This window comes from Adiantum capillus-veneris, chromosome 17 (genome assembly GCF_014529385.1).
Source record: "Adiantum capillus-veneris isolate H3 chromosome 17, ASM1452938v2, whole genome shotgun sequence".
Classification (NCBI taxonomy): Eukaryota; Viridiplantae; Streptophyta; class Polypodiopsida; order Polypodiales; family Pteridaceae; genus Adiantum; species Adiantum capillus-veneris.
The window spans coordinates 81,386,525-81,403,752 of record NC_140947.1 but is presented as its reverse complement, the minus strand read 5'-3'; the positions used below and the strand labels follow the sequence as shown (position 1 = coordinate 81,403,752).

The 17,228-nt window shown below is 45.5% G+C and overlaps 1 protein-coding gene across 4 annotated transcripts in view; it reads left to right on the top strand.

Annotated features, from left to right (window-relative positions):
* Positions 1 to 601: 601 nt before the first annotated feature.
* Positions 602 to 17,228, top strand: part of LAF3 (Amidohydrolase family) — a 168,569-nt gene continuing 151,942 nt past the window's right edge. The window contains exons 1-2 of one of the 4 annotated variants that reach the window (XM_086487081.1): positions 602 to 908; positions 1,016 to 1,140. In XM_086487081.1, the coding sequence (XP_086343207.1) occupies positions 824 to 908; positions 1,016 to 1,140 (210 nt within the window). In that variant the 5' untranslated portion in view covers positions 602 to 823. The other 3 variants (XM_086487080.1, XM_086487082.1, XM_086487083.1) reach the window with 3 other exon arrangements.

Sequence of the window (17,228 nt, the reverse complement as noted above, 5' to 3'; positions counted from 1 at the left end):
TAGTGGCAATTTCAAGTGGGGTGCAAGCTGTTATAATGGGAAGCCAACAAAAGCTGTCTTGGGGAAGCAACATGGCATGACAATCTAAGGCTTAGCCACCATGGAGTGGTCTGGTGTAGTAGAGAGCGAACAATGGATGGGATGACTAGAGTGGGTGGCAATTGCGTGCTTTACGGCATAAGTAACCTTGATCCTATGGAGTCCCCTTACCTTGCATCCGATGGCCTTCCAACCACTCTTCTCCAACATCTCCAACGCCACACAATTTAGTGGTGTGTTTACTTGCCTTAACTCTTAAATTGTAATCCAAACAAAAATGAAGAAAACTACACCTTTTGCAATTTCCTTTGATGATCACCTTTGCTTTGATTTATAACAATTTTTGGTTCGTTGTTTGATTATAGTGATCTGCCTCACCAATCACTCAAAACAAGCAGTAAATGATAGTGCATGGATGTCACCTTATCCACATAAGCCTTTACACATCTAAATTCTGGACTTCTTACGTCGTCTGCATGTCTGCTCTTTCCCTTTATTGCCCACTTTTTGAAATTCATTGTTGCAAAAGGTGGCATTTGAATATCTACAAAAGAAAAGAGACTTCCCTCACTTGCAGTCCCCTTTCTCTCTCTCTCTCTCTGTCTCTCTCGCACTCATCGTTTGACCCCAAAACTCTTTAAGCTAACGAGGGCAGGCCTCTTGATTGTATCACTTGTTTGAATCCAGTACGAATGCCTTTTGATTGTACATTGCAGTCTGTGGCGAGTAAAACGCCTTCAGGATCAATCGAGCAGCGGGCTCGTGGCAGTGAGCCACCTCGTTGATGGAGCTCTCTTGGCGAGTCATTCTGGTATCCTTATCCTTATGTCTGGCAATCATTTTGAGGAGGCCTCCCCTTTCTCGTGAAGGTAAATCCCCCCGCCCCGCCGGGCACCTTCTTCCCAAAACGGAAAAAAACCACACACGCACAAAACAACTACACATGCACACCATGAAATATAGGTACTGCTTACAGGTGTTGCAGATATCGTTTTCAAGAATGCTACTATCTACACAGGAGACCCCCAAAACGCTTGGGCAAAAGCCATAGCAATAAGAAAGGGGCGCATAATTGAAATTGGCTCTTACGATATTGTCCAGGTGAGAGAGAGAGAGAGAGAGAGAGAGAGAGAGTGTCATATTGACGTCCTGTACAGGACCAATTAGATACATAATCCACTTTGGGCTCTTCCGACTCATAAGAGCTCTTTTTTGCAAAACATGGTGATCCATTTTGTTTCCTTCTTGTATATGGACTTCTTAAACTCATGGATGATGGCTTTTCCTTCTCTGTAGACTGACTATTTCGCTTCCTCCTTGCTGATCGTGCTATGACTTAACTCATTGCTCCATTCAGGGGTGAGCTCGTTTGAAATCCATACCTTAGTGCCTTTGAGACACTCATACTTGCTATCTTCAATTTAGTGTAGAGTAGTCGATTGTCGCGTGCTTGCCTTTGATTACAACTAGCTCACGCGACCCGCCTTCAGCGGGTCTTGCTCGCTCTCACCTTGACACACATGGCATTTATAAGGCTTGGATTTGTCATTGCTCACAAAAATTGCCTTTGTTACATAATTTCATGTTCATTCAAGCCACTTCTTTTATAATATAAAAATTCCTTAAATGCAGATATAGATGCTGATATTTGGATTTAAAGTTTCTATACACCTTGTACGAAGTGGATACCATATGACCATATTCTAAGTATCAGACAATTTGTCCCACTTCGCCGAGAGAGAGAGAGAGAGAGAGAGAGAGAGAGAGAGAGAGAGAGAGAGATGGGAAGCCGCAAGGTCGGAGGCCCACTATCTTATACATACATAGTGTCTCATAGGTCATTTTAGCCTTTAGAAGACGTTAATATAACAATTTAGTTAATCTCTCTCTCTCTCTCCCCTGGGTTGTGTGTGTGTGTGTGCGCGTGCTAATAAAAAGACGAAAATGGTGTAACCTTTCTATCACCCAAGTGTGGTAGATTGGTTAGGCCATTTCCCTCTTGAATAACAGGTCTTGAGTTCAACTCTCCTCGTCGGATAGATCTTTAAGGTCTCTACGGATAGTTTCCTACGACGCTAAAATTCTCTTCTTCTTCATCTCTCTCTCTCTATGGAGGACACCCACACGTTGTCACACATTCCCCCTCACATTCATATTCATACATTACACTTACGCTTTTTCTATTTTTTAAAATCTCTCTTATCCCTCTATTTTCATGTCTTTATTCTCTCTCTTTCTCCACTCTGTCAAGTCTCTGTCTCTTAATTTTCTACCATGCGAGGCTGCCAGCATTTGAGGATGAGTTGAGGGGCAGGCAAACCACTATAGCTAAGTCAGACCAAACCCGAGACAAACCTGTAGGTGTGTGTGTGTGTGCATGCTACAACTTGGAGTAGGCGGTTGGTGTCATGGTATGAAATGTGGAAGTGTGACAGTAGATTTGTGCGCACAAACAATGCCTCACACATATAACTACCTGTGGATGTGTGGCATAGTGTTTTGGTAGATTGACATCGTCAACTCCCTTTTCTCGGGTGTGGTCTTCTCAGGCATGACATTCAGCAGTAACACCATAAGCGCCGTGGCATCAAGCACCAATGATCCTTGCACCCCATTGTCCAACACAGCAAGACGCATCGTACTCTTCAAGGTGCTGGCATTTGTAGCCTTTCTACAGTTGCAGCGAGCTTTGATAGGGGTCAAGACGGTGGTACCAAATGCATTGGTGGCCATCAATGAGAGGTTTATAGGTTTTGGAATGATGGTGATTGCGCTATGCACCACTATTGGCACAATTTTCCTCACACTCTCGATCATCTTTCTCATTGAGTTGTGGCTTGGCACTCTCAGTTGCCCTACATTTGCATGGTCAAAAGGCGCAACTATCCCTCTTGCAACATCGGTATATGGTCTTCCTATCCAACATGTGTGTGTGTGTGTTTCTACTAGTAGATGGTGCCCTGCCCAAGCTTGATCTTAGCTTAGCTGCAACTACAAATAAGCTTTAGACTTTAGACACATGGAGCATAGACCTGTGTTTTTTATATATAACATAAGATGTGCCTTTGTGTGTGTGTGTGTGTGTCTATGTGTGTGTGTGAGAGAGAGAGAGAGAGAGAGAGAGAGAGAGAGAGAGAGAGAGAGAGAGAGAGAGAGAGAGAGAGATGAAATGTTTTATATATATATATATATATATATATATATATATATATATATATATATATATATATATATATATATATATATATATATATATATATATATATAGAGAGAGAGAGAGAGAGAGAGAGAGAGAGAGAGAGAGAGAGAGAGAGAGAGAGAGAGAGAGATGAAATGTTATATTAATGTCTCCAAAAGGCCTAAGTGACCTATGAGACCAGAAAGTCACAATGTGGTGGATCTGATACAAACTCAGAGTAACAAGATGACAAAAGGAAAAAATGACAAAATAAAATACTATGGAATCCTAAACTGCTAGGTGTGAACTAAGCAGCTAGTTGGGATAGCTAGATCACAAGAGATCCAGCATCGGTTGCGGGCGAATCTCATCAATCTCCTCCATGGTCAGTAGTCTGACCGGGCGTCGTGCATGTTAGGCCAAAGTGATCCAAATCCTTTGATGCAGCATCCGTCGATGCTATGTAGTCCTCCGTAGTCGTGGGCGTCTGGATCTCCCCAGCTCGGTCGCTCGGTCGATCAATGTGCCTCTGTTGTGAGGCGACGAGCTCTGTTGTGGTAGTAGCTCCTTCTGGTGTCGAGTGGCAGCTCTAAAGAAGTCCGTGATCTGTCTCTGAGACTGGCTAGCCTCTCCTCTCATCAAGCTCTCTCTATGTCTGCGCAGCTCGAGCAAAAACAAACACAGGCAATTTGATCCTCGTACCGCATGACTCTAGAGAGTGGTCCAAAGCCCTCTCAGAACAAGCAATGGAAGCGACCTCGTATCTCGTAGTAGACGGGGCAGTGGCATATGTAGTGCAACTCTGATGTCACACAAGGGGCATGTCCTGGCCTCTGCTGGTACTCCGTTGTATCTCCCAGTCTCTATCTGCATGTGGCAAATAGCACATCGTATCCGATGCGACAAGTGGGTGTCCATGTATCTGGGCCTTGTCACAAAAGCATCCTCCGTAAGCTGGAGAAGATGCTCTCTGTAGAAAGCCATCTTTGTGCCCAACTCGTGTGCTGGCCGTATCCATGTCCTCCTGGTGTCTAGCTGAGTCAGGTCCGGGTGGATGAGCTTGGTGATCTCGGATTGTGTAAGAGTTAGAGAGGGTGCATCCAGTGAGTACTGGAAGGGAGGTAATTTGTCTATGCTGAACCCATGCGCGTGAAACCATGATGTCATCTCCCCATACCAGCATGTTGTATCTCCCTGCATGGCTAACTGTCGAGAGGACTCAAGTGCAAGGCGGGCATATCTGTCTCTGGGAAGTTCCCACATGCGGTGTATGAAGGAGACAGGTCTTGTGAGCGCCTCAACCACTAGTGGGAGGGCAGCTAGCTCTGCTCGGACAATAGCACCTGGTACTGAAGCCTTAGCTTTAATGAGCCGCGAGATCATAGAGACCAGAGGATTCTCCATGTCCCCCCATCCATTTGTGCGGCGTGTCCTCCCGTGATGATCCAATGAAGGTTCCCAAATCTCAGCTCCAAAAAGCAATGCAAAAGCCACCAAAGTGTCAAAGCCTCCTGAAACTGAACTTGTGAACACATCCTTTCCAATCTACCCAATGCTGCATGGGCTGTGGTCAATCTAGTCTCTGCTGCCCTCCTCAATGAAAATGCTGGCCCACTTAAAACCACTCCAAGGTAAGTGTAAGCATCTGTATACTCCACTGTCTCCTAGCTGTATGTGAATGCGGGCGCTGACCTCCCGATCCACTGTGGGGTGGTATTAAATACCATGACCTTGGTTTTACCAAGGTTGACGGACAAACCACTTTCCTGGGCAAACCTATGCAAAGCATCCAAGTGACGTTGCATCCCCTCCGGAGAGTCGGAGATCAACACAATATCATCAGCATATAACAATAGTGGAATCTATGTCCCTGCCAGCTGTGCACCTCTATCACCATCTCTCTCAATGTAGTCAGAAACCTCATCTACATACATACTAAATAGAGTAGGAGAGAGCGGGCAACCCTGCTTCACCCCAATAGTTGAGTGAACCGGTGTGGATAGACCCTCTAAGGTGCGTACATGCCCCACTACTGACTTGTATAATGCCATGACCCCCCAAATGAGCTCTGTGGGTTCTCCCATCTGTTGCAATCTGCACATCCATCTAGCTGTGGGTACTGTGTCAAATGCTTTGCGGAAATCCACAAAGCTACAATATATCCGTCTCCCATGTGATTTGCCCTCCTCAATGATGGCTCTGAGTGTCAAGATATGGTCAAGAGTAGGAAAACCCCTCTTGAACCCTGCCTGCCCGGCTGCGCGTATCCTGTCCCTCTCTACCCATCTACCTATCTGCTGCTCAAGAATAGACGAGTACAACCATGCCAATGTGTGTCCAATCGTGATAGTGCGATAATTCCGAGGCTCCATAGGGTCTCCCGACTTGAAGATAGGTACAGTAGTAGATAGGCTCCAAGTATGAGGCAAGCCCTCACACATGGCACGGTTAAACATAACTGCTAGAAGCTCTGCTAATAGATCTCTAGCATGCGTGAAATGCTCAGCCACTAAGCCATCATGATCATATGCTCTCCCAGTCCTCATCCTGTCAATAGGGTCGGGAAAGGGGGGCTGCTCAAGAACTGTGTACTTAGATGCGTACTGGTCCCATGCCTCTATAGATGTGATGGTAGGGGGGGGGGGGGGTGCTCATGAAAGAGCTGTCATGCCTCACGCGAGAGAGAGAGAGAGAGAGAGAGAGAGAGAGAGAGAGAGAGAGAGAGAGAGAGAGAGAGAGAGAGACGAAATGTTATATTAACGTCTTGAAAAGGCCAAAGTGACCTATGAGACCAGGAAGTTACAATTTGGTGAATCTGATACAAAGTCAGAGTAACAAGATGACAATAGGACAAAATGACATAATAAAATACTATGGAATCCTAAACTGCTAGGTGTGAACTAAGCAGCTAGCTGGGATAGCTGGATCACAAGAGATCGAGAATCGGTCGCTGGCGGATCTCATCAATCTCCTCCATGGTCAGTAGTGTCACGATTGTGACTATGTTAACAGCAATACATCTACTCCTAATTGCAGATACGCGAAGTGCCATGCCAAGGAGGACCCCTGCGCTTGGATGGTCACACCCCTTCGCCCAAAGGACGTATCTCTTCGCCAAAAGCCACACTCCTTCGACGACTGGTCACACCCCTTCGCTCTATGGGTGCGACTCTTCACCCAATGGTTGCAGCTCTTCGCCGAAAGGATGTGTCTTTACGTTTAAAGTCGTGTCTCTTCACCAAGAGACGTGTCTTTTCATTTATGTCTCTTCGTCTCCTATATAAGGAGCTCTTGTATCACACATTCAATCAATAAAACACAGAGTCTTCTAAGTCTTGTCTCGAGTACAGTTCAGTTTCTTAAGTCTTAATCATGAGTTTAAGTACTTAATTAAGGATTAGTACCTAGAATCCTTACAGTGGTATCAGAGCAAACTTTTTTCCCGGGACCCTACGGTTGTGAGCCTCTCACCCTTGACGCTACACTCTACCCCTTTCTCGGCGTCATATGGAATCCGAAGAACGGTGGTCTAGGCATACATCTCAACATGAGGTAACTTAATTTACTTCTGTTATCGTATAATACATACTACAACACCCCAGAGACAACAGCATGGCTGTGTGTACACGTACCGGTCGTGCTAGCGGTGATACATGGGTCAATGCGAAAGAGTGTGCCTTTTCAAGCTTCAGTATGTACCTCTTCAGTTGAGCACCCTTTCGTGTGCGCACCCTTTGGCGGAAATTCTGCAAACACGAGCTGAATTGCACCCTTTTACTGGAATCTCTTCGCATCGCAACCTTCTCCCAAGCGACACCTCTTCAAGCGGCAGCCCACATCAGCAGCGTTGAAACGCTTCTTCAAATACCCCTTCGCTGGTCCTCAAAAATCATACGCGCTGCCTGGACTTTTATTCCACGCTGGACATTTTTCCACGCTGGCTGATTATCTTGCGCTGGCTGAAATTTTCTCCACGCTGGCTGCCTTATGAGAGGTGTTGAGTTTTTTTTTACGCTGAGGCTTATTATTTTAGCTGGCTAGCTAACCCTTCATAAACTTATAATTTATTAAAGTGCCCGGCCGCCCCAAATTTGGGTGACCGGCCATAAGAGGTGTTTCATTAAAAAAAAGAAACTTAACCAAGTTATACAGCAGCGCAATACTTTTAAAACAAAATCAACACAGGTTTTTATGCGTAGTGGCCGGTCACACTTGGCTCGACTAGCTCAATTTTTTTAATAAAAAAAAAGCCCTCATGTGAACTTACCTTATACATTAACCCTTCCCCAAATTCACTTACGAGAAATACATAACGACCAGCAAGCAGTATTACACATGGGCGCATATTATTCTACAAATTTCTCTCACCAACGCTGGCTCCTGGCTGGTCCTTTGGACGCCATGGGAATCGCACCCATGGTAGACAATGCATTCGGGGTGCCCGTCCCTTATCTTTCATATATAGACGAAGTTCCCGAAGAAGCGTACTGGCGAATCCTCTCCCTATAACGGAGCTTCTGCAAGTGCTCCCGTCCCAGAATCTGTTCCCGACCTAGCACTTGCACCTGTTCGAGTTCCTTTTAAGGCGTAACCATGCCGAATTCTCAGGACAGAGGTGGACAAGCTTACGATGCCCTTACTCTTATCAAGGAGCAGATGACCACACTTTCCATAAGCCTTGCATCACTTCACACTCGCTTGGATGAGATGCACACGGAAAACACTTCTCGAAGTCGACCTGTTGTTTCTCGAACTACAAATGCAGCATCTTCAACACCTTCTTCCGAAGCTTCAGTGGACGAACCAAACGAACCAGATCCAACTGAAGAGGTAGACAATCGTGAATTTCAATTACTTTATAAAATTTTTAATGCTGCACAAAAGAAGAAGCTTGATGTTAAACTGCCGGAACCATACACTGGTCGCCGCGACAAGCGCGTGCTGGACCAATGGCTGTTCAAAATGGAGATTTACTTATCGAACACAGACTTGGTCGAGAGTAAAAAAGTTGCACTTGCTAGTTCTCTGCTCAAGGACACAACATTTCTTTGGTGGCAACGACGGGTTGCTGATGGTAAACACACCTTCTTGGGATAAATTCCGGCGTGCTATTCACAAGGCGTTCGAACGTGCCAATGCGGATTTTCATGCCCGGTCCTCTCTTCGGCGCTTGAGCCAGACAGGTTCCTTGGCCGCGTACATCACAGAGTTCCAAAGACTAACTCTGGAAGTAGAGACCCTTAGTCCCTCTGATAAACTTCACAGCTTTATCGACGGACTCGATCCCAACCTGAAGGACGATGTGCACAAATACAACCCTACCACCTTGGATGCTGTAATTGCCTATGTGGAGCATCTTGGCGATAATCGACGCCCTACACGGAATTTTCTCCTTGGTAACAGATCTTCAAATAGCGCTCGCTTTTCACAGCGCGATCGTAGAGACAGCTATAGCCAAAATCAGCAACATCAGTCTCAGTTCAGACAGCAAGCAACGCAACCTTATTCCACTTCAAGGTTCTATTCTCAAGATTGACAATCTGAAAGCAGATCTTCTTCACATGTTCCTCCACTTGATCGTGGTAAAGGACGTGATTTTTCTCAAGATCGACCTTCGATTTCAAAGAAGGAAGGATTATGTACAATTTGCAATGGTGACCATAGATGGTATCAATGTCCAAAGAGACAAAATCCGTCTAATTTGAAAAGAAATTCCAACGCGGAAACATCATTAAATTCTGAACAACCAGATTCTGCTAAGGATAAAGGAAAATCTGTGGTCAATACGATTCGTGTCTCCGAGGATACGAGTATTCCTATGAAGCATGCTCAATGCAATTCTTCAGTTTTGGAGCCTCTCTCAAAGCAAGTTTTGAGCCTTCTTGGACTACTCAATGGTCCCTCCATCAATATTTTGGTGGACAGCGGATGCTCGAATAATTTCGTAAGCACTCAGATAGTTCAACAGCTTGGCTTACCAACTCAAAAGACATCTCACTTATATGATGTGGAATTAGTAGATGGATCAATTTTGACTTGTGATCAGACAGTTCGACAGTTGCAGTTTGAGATTCAAACTTATGCAGATCAATTGGATTTCGAAGTCATGCCTTTATCTTATTACGACATGATTCTTGGTCAGCATTGGTTATTCCAATATGATCCAACAATTAGCTTTCGAGGACATACTATCAATTTGTTCAAAGATGGACGTGAATTGACTTTACACGGGCTTTCTTATGCGGAAAGAGCGATTCAAGCCTCACGTGTACTAGTCAAGTGACATGATACAATGGATTATGAAGAGAATATGATTTCCGATGCAGATGCAGATATTATTATTAATGAATTTTTGAATTCATTAACTTCTCCTGAATCAATTGATGAAGACAAAGATAAAGATATAGTTGCAGATTCAGAGTCTCAAGACGACTATGCTTTCTTTGATTCTTTACTGGATGATGATATGCCAATTACAAGTCATGAAGTGACAGTTCCTGAAGATGATTCTGAAGAATTTTGGGATTCATTATTGGAAGATGATTACAGTTTCAAGCCAAAGTCCTCTCCAGTGATTACTAAAGTTGAAGTCACCCCATCTGAAGAGTACCTTGAGAAGATTTCCTCTTTGCCAAATATTTCGCAGTTACTGGAAGATTTTGATCTCTTGTTGCAGTCTACCTGATGTTAGGTGCAGCGGATGAATGTTGTATTTTCTCAAGATTAGTGATCTTTATTGCTCAAGGTTCCTTTTAGTTCTTAGGGAAAGAGAGAGCTTTCCGTCTTATGGAGAGTGCTATGATCATGAACAAAGGGAGTGGATAATGTGCGTGCAAGTGAACGAGACTGAGAGAAGGAGAGAGAAGAGATACGACACCCGAGAAGTTGTAAAACCCTCCTCCGAAGGCCCCACTCTCGTCGGCGAGAGTGGTCTATTCTTTGATTGCACAAAGGTGTACAATGCGAATGCAATGTACTGATGCAATGGGACTATACCGATGACGACGACGATGACGGCGACTCGACGGCTGAAATCTGTAGGCTTTTAATCGCTGAATTCGGGACTGTTTCGGTGGCTGAAAATGACTGTTTTGGCTGCGTTTTTATGGCTGAAAATGGGGGAACAATCTGCAACTGACTGGGGTGGTTCTGCTATGCTTCGTATGCCGAAAACCTGCGTTTCATCAAGGCTGAAATCTGCTGATCAAAACGCTGATGCTGCAGGTTCCTAGCGTTAGTGATTGGGCCTGAAAACGCTGGTTACTGCAGGTCTATGCAATGCTGAAATTCGCTAAAATCTGCTGCTGTTGCTGATGGTCAAAAACACTAAGGACTGAGGTGAGGCTGGCGTTTTTACTGAGGGCTGAAATCCCAAAACGCTAGGTATTGGGGCTGATTCTGCAAGGGGTTCAAAAACGCTATGCCTTTGGGCTGATCTGCTTGGGGGGGGGGGGGGGGGGAGGCAGGGCCAGAAGGTGGAAGCTTCAAGGCGATGGTTCGCTGGGAATCCCCGCGAAGAAGGAGGTCCAAAAACGCTGGGGGGTTCTGGGGGGGTACTGCTGAGAAGTTGCCTGTTGAGCGGGAAGCTCCTGCTGCCTCTTCTGCCAGAAAGTGTGAACTTTGGTTTGCTTATATATTAACTTAGCAAAATTGCCCTACCTACTTTTGTTGGAAAGTCACTTAAAAATAATAAGTGAAAATACCAATAAATAGGAAAATAGGCTAAATGCACTAGAAAATTCCCCTAACTGATGCTAATGGATTCCGATGGGAATTACGATGATCATGCTGTGTGCAATCGGAGGATATGCATCTATGCTAAGTGACTGGGCATGCACGGTCTACGAATAGACTCACAAAAGTGCCAGATCACTGCTAATCTAGACTTGACTGAACTGACTGAACCCTACTGTGGTGTAGCTTGTCCACGGACACATAGGGTTGGGATGTGTCACGTGACATCTGATTATGCCAGATTCCTCTAAAAAGTCTTTGAATAATACAATGACATGGGATTTTGCAATCAAAGCAAAAAGGTTTCGCAAGAAGCAAAGGTTCAAAACAAAGACTTCAGATAACTCAAAGACTGAAGATTTTCAAAGATTCAATGCTTTTCCAGAGTTCTATCAACATCAGAAGTCATTTCTTTGACACGGGCTCTCATTTTAAATGGGAGGGAATGTCACGATTGTGACTATGTTAACAGCAATACATCTACTCCTAGTTGTAGATACGCGAAGTGCCATGCTAAGGAGGACCCGTGTGCTTGGATGGTCACACCCCTTCGCCCAAAGGATGTATCTCTTCGCCAAAAGCCACACTCCTTCAACGAATGGTCACACCCCTTCGCTCTACGGGTGCGACTCTTCACCCAATGGTTGCAGCTCTTCGCCGAAAGGATGTGTCTTTACGTCTAAAGTCGTGTCTCTTCACCAAGAGACGTGTCTTTTCATTTATGTCTCTTCGTCTCCTATATAAGGAGCCCTTGTATCACACATTCAATCAAACATTCCATTTAGAGAACCATTTCCTGATGTCCTCAACAAGGCTAGAGGTGAGAAACTTGCTTTTGTGGTTCTTTTGCGGCTTACATCCTACCTCCCATACTATGTGAGGCAAACGGTTATTAGGCATCAACTTCACCTTCAAGAGATATCTATGCATTCTTTGCAAAGCAAGCATTTCCAATGGTCTTTGTCTAGTCTCCAATAGCATCACTGAGTATGGTGTTGTGGTTTTTATCCCCATATGCTACATAAGAACTTTTTCTGAATTTTCTCAATGTCATTCCATGTCTTGGATGGAATACTTGGTCCCCATATCTCTACCCCGTACAATAGCGTTTGGATCACACACGCATTGAAAGCCATGGACTTTAGTTCCACCTTCTAGTGACGCTTTGTTTGCACATGTTTTCAAACTCGTAATACCTTGCTTGTTCTGCCTCAATTCTTGTTTTTGCACATTGCCCCCATCTATGATTCGAAGGTATAATGATGCCCAAGTATTTAAAGCTGTCAACTGCTTGAATCTCTTGCCCATCATACATAAGGGCGGGCTGATCCTTTGATTTGTGTGTACAAGTCGCCATACATTTTGTTTTTGTGACATTCACTGAGAGTCCTGTAGCTTCGCAAAAAGCATGTACCGCATCCAAAAGTCTTTGCAAAAGAGATATGTTATGCGCTAAAAGAACCACATCATCAGCATAAATGAGGAGTAGCAAAGTAATGAGGCCTATGTTTGGTGCATCTTCATTATCTTGCGTCGTTTGGCATATAAAGTCTTCAAGCTCATCTATGCATAGCCCAAATAATGTTGGGGACAAAGGACACCCTTGTTTGACGCCTATTGTGCTAAAAAACTCTTTGGAGAAGCCTGTTTGAACTTTGCATTTTCGGTTTACATCGAACTGCATGGTATAGGCGTGCCACCGCAACCCTCAAATGCATGGGAACCCCAATGGTCTCCATGCGGGACCATAGCCCATGACGAGATACCGTATCAAACGCTTTCTTAAAGTCCACAAAACAGCAGTACAGAGAGAGAGAGAGAGAGAGAGAGAGAGAGAGAGAGAGAGAGAGAGAGAGAGAGAGAGAGAGAGAGAGAGAGAGAGAGAGAGATGAAATGTTATAGTAACGTCTCCAAAAGGCCAAAGTGACCTATGAGACCAGAAAGTTACAATGTGGTGGATCTGATACAAAGTCAGAGTAACAAGATGACAAAAGGAAAAAATGACTAAATAAAATACTATGGAATCCTAAACTGCTAGGTGTGAACTAAGCAGCTAGCTGGAATAGCTAGATCACAAGAGATCCAGCATCGATCGCTGGCGGATCTCATCCTCCTCCTCCATGGTCAGTAGTCTGACAGGGCGTCGTGCATGTTAGGCCAAAGTGATCCAAATCCTCTGATGCAGCCTCCGTCGATGCTGTGTAGTCCTCCGCAGTCGTGGGCGTCTGGATCTCCCCAGCATGGTTGCTCGGTCGATCAATGTGCCTCTAGTGTGAGGCGACGAGCTCTGCTGTGGTAGTAGCTCCTTCGGGTGTCGAGTGGAAGCTCTAAACAAGTCTGTGATCTGTCTCTGAGACTGGCTAGCCTCTCCTCTCATCAAGCTCTCTCTATGTCTGCCCAGCTCGAGCAAAACAAACCCAAGCATCTTTGATCCTCGTACAACATGACTCTGGAGAGTGGTCCAAAGCCCTCTCTGAACAAGCAATGGAAGCGGCCTCGTATCTCGTAGTAGACGGGGCAGTGGCACGTGTAGTGCAACTCTGATGTCACACAGGGGGCATGTCTTGGCCTGTGCTGGTACTCCACTGTATCTCCCAGTCTCGATCTGCAGCTGGTTGAAGATGTGTGTATCTGGCCAATAGCACATAGTATCCCATGAGACAAGTGGGTGTCCATGTATCTGGACCTTGTCACAAAAGCATCCTCCGTAAGCTGGAGAAGATGCTCTCTGTAGAAAGCCATCTTCGTGCCCAGCTCCTGTGCTTGCCGTATCCATGGCCTCCTGGTGTCTAGCTGAGTCAGGCCCCGGCGGATGAGCCTGGTGATCTCGGACTGTGTAAGAGTCAGAGAGGGTGCATCCAGTGAGTACTGGAAGGGAGGTAATTCGTCTATGCTGAACCCATGCGCCTGAAACCATGATGTCATCTCCCGATACCAGCATGTTGTATCTCCTTGCATGGCTAACGGTCGAGAGGACTCAAGTGCAAGGCGGGCATATCTGTCTCTGGGAAGTTCCCACATGCGGTGTATGAAGGAGACAGATCTGGTGAACGCCTCAACCACTAGTGGGGGGGCAGGTAGCTCTGCTCGGACAAGAGCACCTGGTACTGAAGCCTTAGCTCTAATGAGCCGCGAGATCATAGAGACCAGAGGATTCTCCATGTCCCCCCATCCATTTGTGCGGCGTGTCCTCCCGTGATGATCCAATGAAGGTTCCCAAATCTCAGCTCCAAAAAGCAATGCAAAAGCCACCAAAGTGTCAAAGCCTCCTGAAACTGAACTTGTGAACACATCCTTTCCAATCTACCCAATGCTGCATGGGCTGTGGTCAATCTAGTCTTTGCTGCCCTCCTAAATGAAAATGCTGGCCCACTTAAAACCACTCTAAGGTAAGTGTAAGCATTTGTATACTCCACTGTCTCCTGGCCGTATGTGAATGCGGGCGCTGACCTCCCGATCTACTGTGGGGTGGTATTAAATACCATGAACTTGGTTTCACCAAGGTTGACGGACAAACCACTTTCCTGGGCAAACCTATGCAAAGCATCCAAGTGACGTTGCATCCCCTCCGGAGAGTCGGAGATCAACACAATACCATCAGCATATAACAATAGTGGAATCTATGTCCCTGCTAGCTGTGCACCTCTATCACCATCTCTCTCAATGTAGTCAGAAACCTCATCTACATACATACTAAATAGAGTAGGAGAGAGCGGGCAACCCTGCTTCACCCCAATAGTTGAGTGAACCGGTGTGGATAGACCCTCTGAGGTGCGTACATGCCCCACTACTGACCTGTATAATGCCATGACCCCCAAATGAGCTCTGTGGGTTCTCCCATCTGCTGCAATCTGCACATCCATCTAGCTGTGGGTACTGTGTCAAATGCTTTGTGGAAATCCACAAAGCTACAATATATCTGTCTCCCATGTGATCTGCCCTCCTCAATGATGGCTCTGAGTGTCAAGATATGGTCAAGAGTAGAAAAACCCCTCTTGAACCCTGCCTGCCCGGTTGCGCGTATCCTGTCCCTCTCTACCCATATACCTAGTTGCTGCTCAAGAACAGATGAGTACAACCCTGCCAATGTGTGTCCAATCATGATAGTGCGATAATTCCGAGGCTCCATAGGGTCTCCCGACTTGAAGATAGGTACAGTAGTAGATAGGCTCCAAGTATGAGGCAAGCCCTCACACATGGCACGGTTAAACATAACTGCTAGAAGCTCTGCTAGTAGATCTCTAGCATGCGTGAAATGCTCAGCCACTAAGCCATCATGATCATATGCTCTCCCAGTCCTCATCCTGTCAATGGCCTTCCTCACCATCTCAACGGTGAAAAAAGCACATGTGTGTGGGCATGGATCGGGGGCGTCGGGAAGGGGGGTTGCTCAGGAACTGTGTACAGAGTTGATGCGTACTAGCCCGAGGCCTCTATAGAAGTAATGGTGGGGGGGGGGGAGTGCTCATGAAAGAGCCGCCATGCCTCACGAGAGAGAGAGAGAGAGAGAGAGAGAGAGAGAGAGAGAGAGAGAGAGAGAGAGAGAGAGAGAGAGAGAGAGAGAGAGAGAGAGAGGTGGATGTTTTTTTTCCCTTTTCCTTTTTCTGCTGCTTTCAGTTTCTTTGTGTTTTGTTCTGGCTTCTGTGGTGACCAGCCACAGAATCCTTCCAAAGTGAGAATTAGTTTCGTAGCGTCCACAAAGAGAGAGATAGAAGTGAGTGGTAGTCTTCGTAAACAAGAGAATATCGACCTTAGCAATTTGGCTAAGAGCATCTGCAACTTGGTTTGTTGCGCCCTTCCGACAAGGAATGTAAAAGTTGAACTCTTGCATGAGTTCGGACCATCGTGCTGACGAACACGAAGGTTAGGCTGATTGCAAAGATATTCCAGTGAATGGTGATGAGTTCAAACCAAAAAATGAGCACCATCAAGATAATGGCGCCAAATCTTTTAGTTATGGAAGACCGCTAGCAATCCCTTCTTGTGTGGAGTACTGCGTCAGCGGATCTTGGGTGGATGCTTTCTTGAGATTGATGTTGACCCCCCTACTTCATAATTTTTTAATATTGTTTGCTAATGTTGTAGCAGGTGCCTTGCCAGTTGTTTTCACAATTTGGATGGTTGTTGACCACCTTATAGTTACTAATTAATGTTGGGATAAAGGGCTAATGGCCGTCCCCTTGTTAACTAACCCTACAGTAACTAACTCACTAACATTTACCTCCTACTTCTTTATACATAATAAAGGGACCTACTCTGACATTACCACTTAGTGTGTAATTCTTCTATCTCTTGCTCTTCCCTCTCCATGTGCACGCATGCATCACGCAAGAGCACACATAACAACTGGTATCAGAGCTCAAGCATGGCGGTGTGGCATGCCGATCTTGTCCCCCTCCCCTCACGCGTGAGCTGGCTACAAGCTTTGGCTAAGGCTCAAGACCTGTGAGCTTGTGGCTCCCGAAGGCTAAAGACCAATCATCTTGATAAAGGATAACACCACTAGCATAATCACTAGCATTTGTTTCCACCACAAAAGACTTATTTGGATCTACTATTTGCAACATTGGCGCAAATGTAACAAGCCGTTTGGGTCTAAGAAGAGTGGTCAAGCTCATCGGACCATGTGATAGAAGGACTAGCCACCCGCTGCTTGCTCCAAACACCTTTCAACAAATGAGTAAAGAGATCAACAGAATTTGGTCCTCCAAAAAAACCGGTAAAGCCTAAAAAGGTTCACCTAACGTATGACTTGCTATAAAACCATGGAATGCCTAAAATAACTTCTACATGCCATAGACTATAAGCCAGAAGTCTAGTGACTCATGCTACTATTGGATGTGAAGATCCTATTGCGTCGACAAGGTACTCCGGTCTTGCCATTGATCATACTTGTGGTATGGAGAAGATCATGGGGACCAAACGAAGTTTTATTTACCTGACAACGTGGACATCTTTGCGCATGAACATTAAAAATCTCTAAACTAAAGGATATAGACCTGGAGCTTGAATAGGGTGCACCTCGAAGTAGATGTGGAGGCTTTCTATTTGCTGGGACACGGAAAATTACTGTCGTCTTTAAGATGCCTAGTGTGGTGGCAATTGAAGCAGCGGTTCTTCTTCAAGTCTTCTTTGAAGGAGAATTGCTGGTCTTTAAGTTGATTCTTGCTCATTTGGAGCTGTCTTGACATTGGCTTGAAGTTGCAAAAGGGGTTTTCTTGGTTTGGGACTGAAGGGACTACGTTCCTGGGTGTCCACCTTTGTCTGGCTGCTTCAA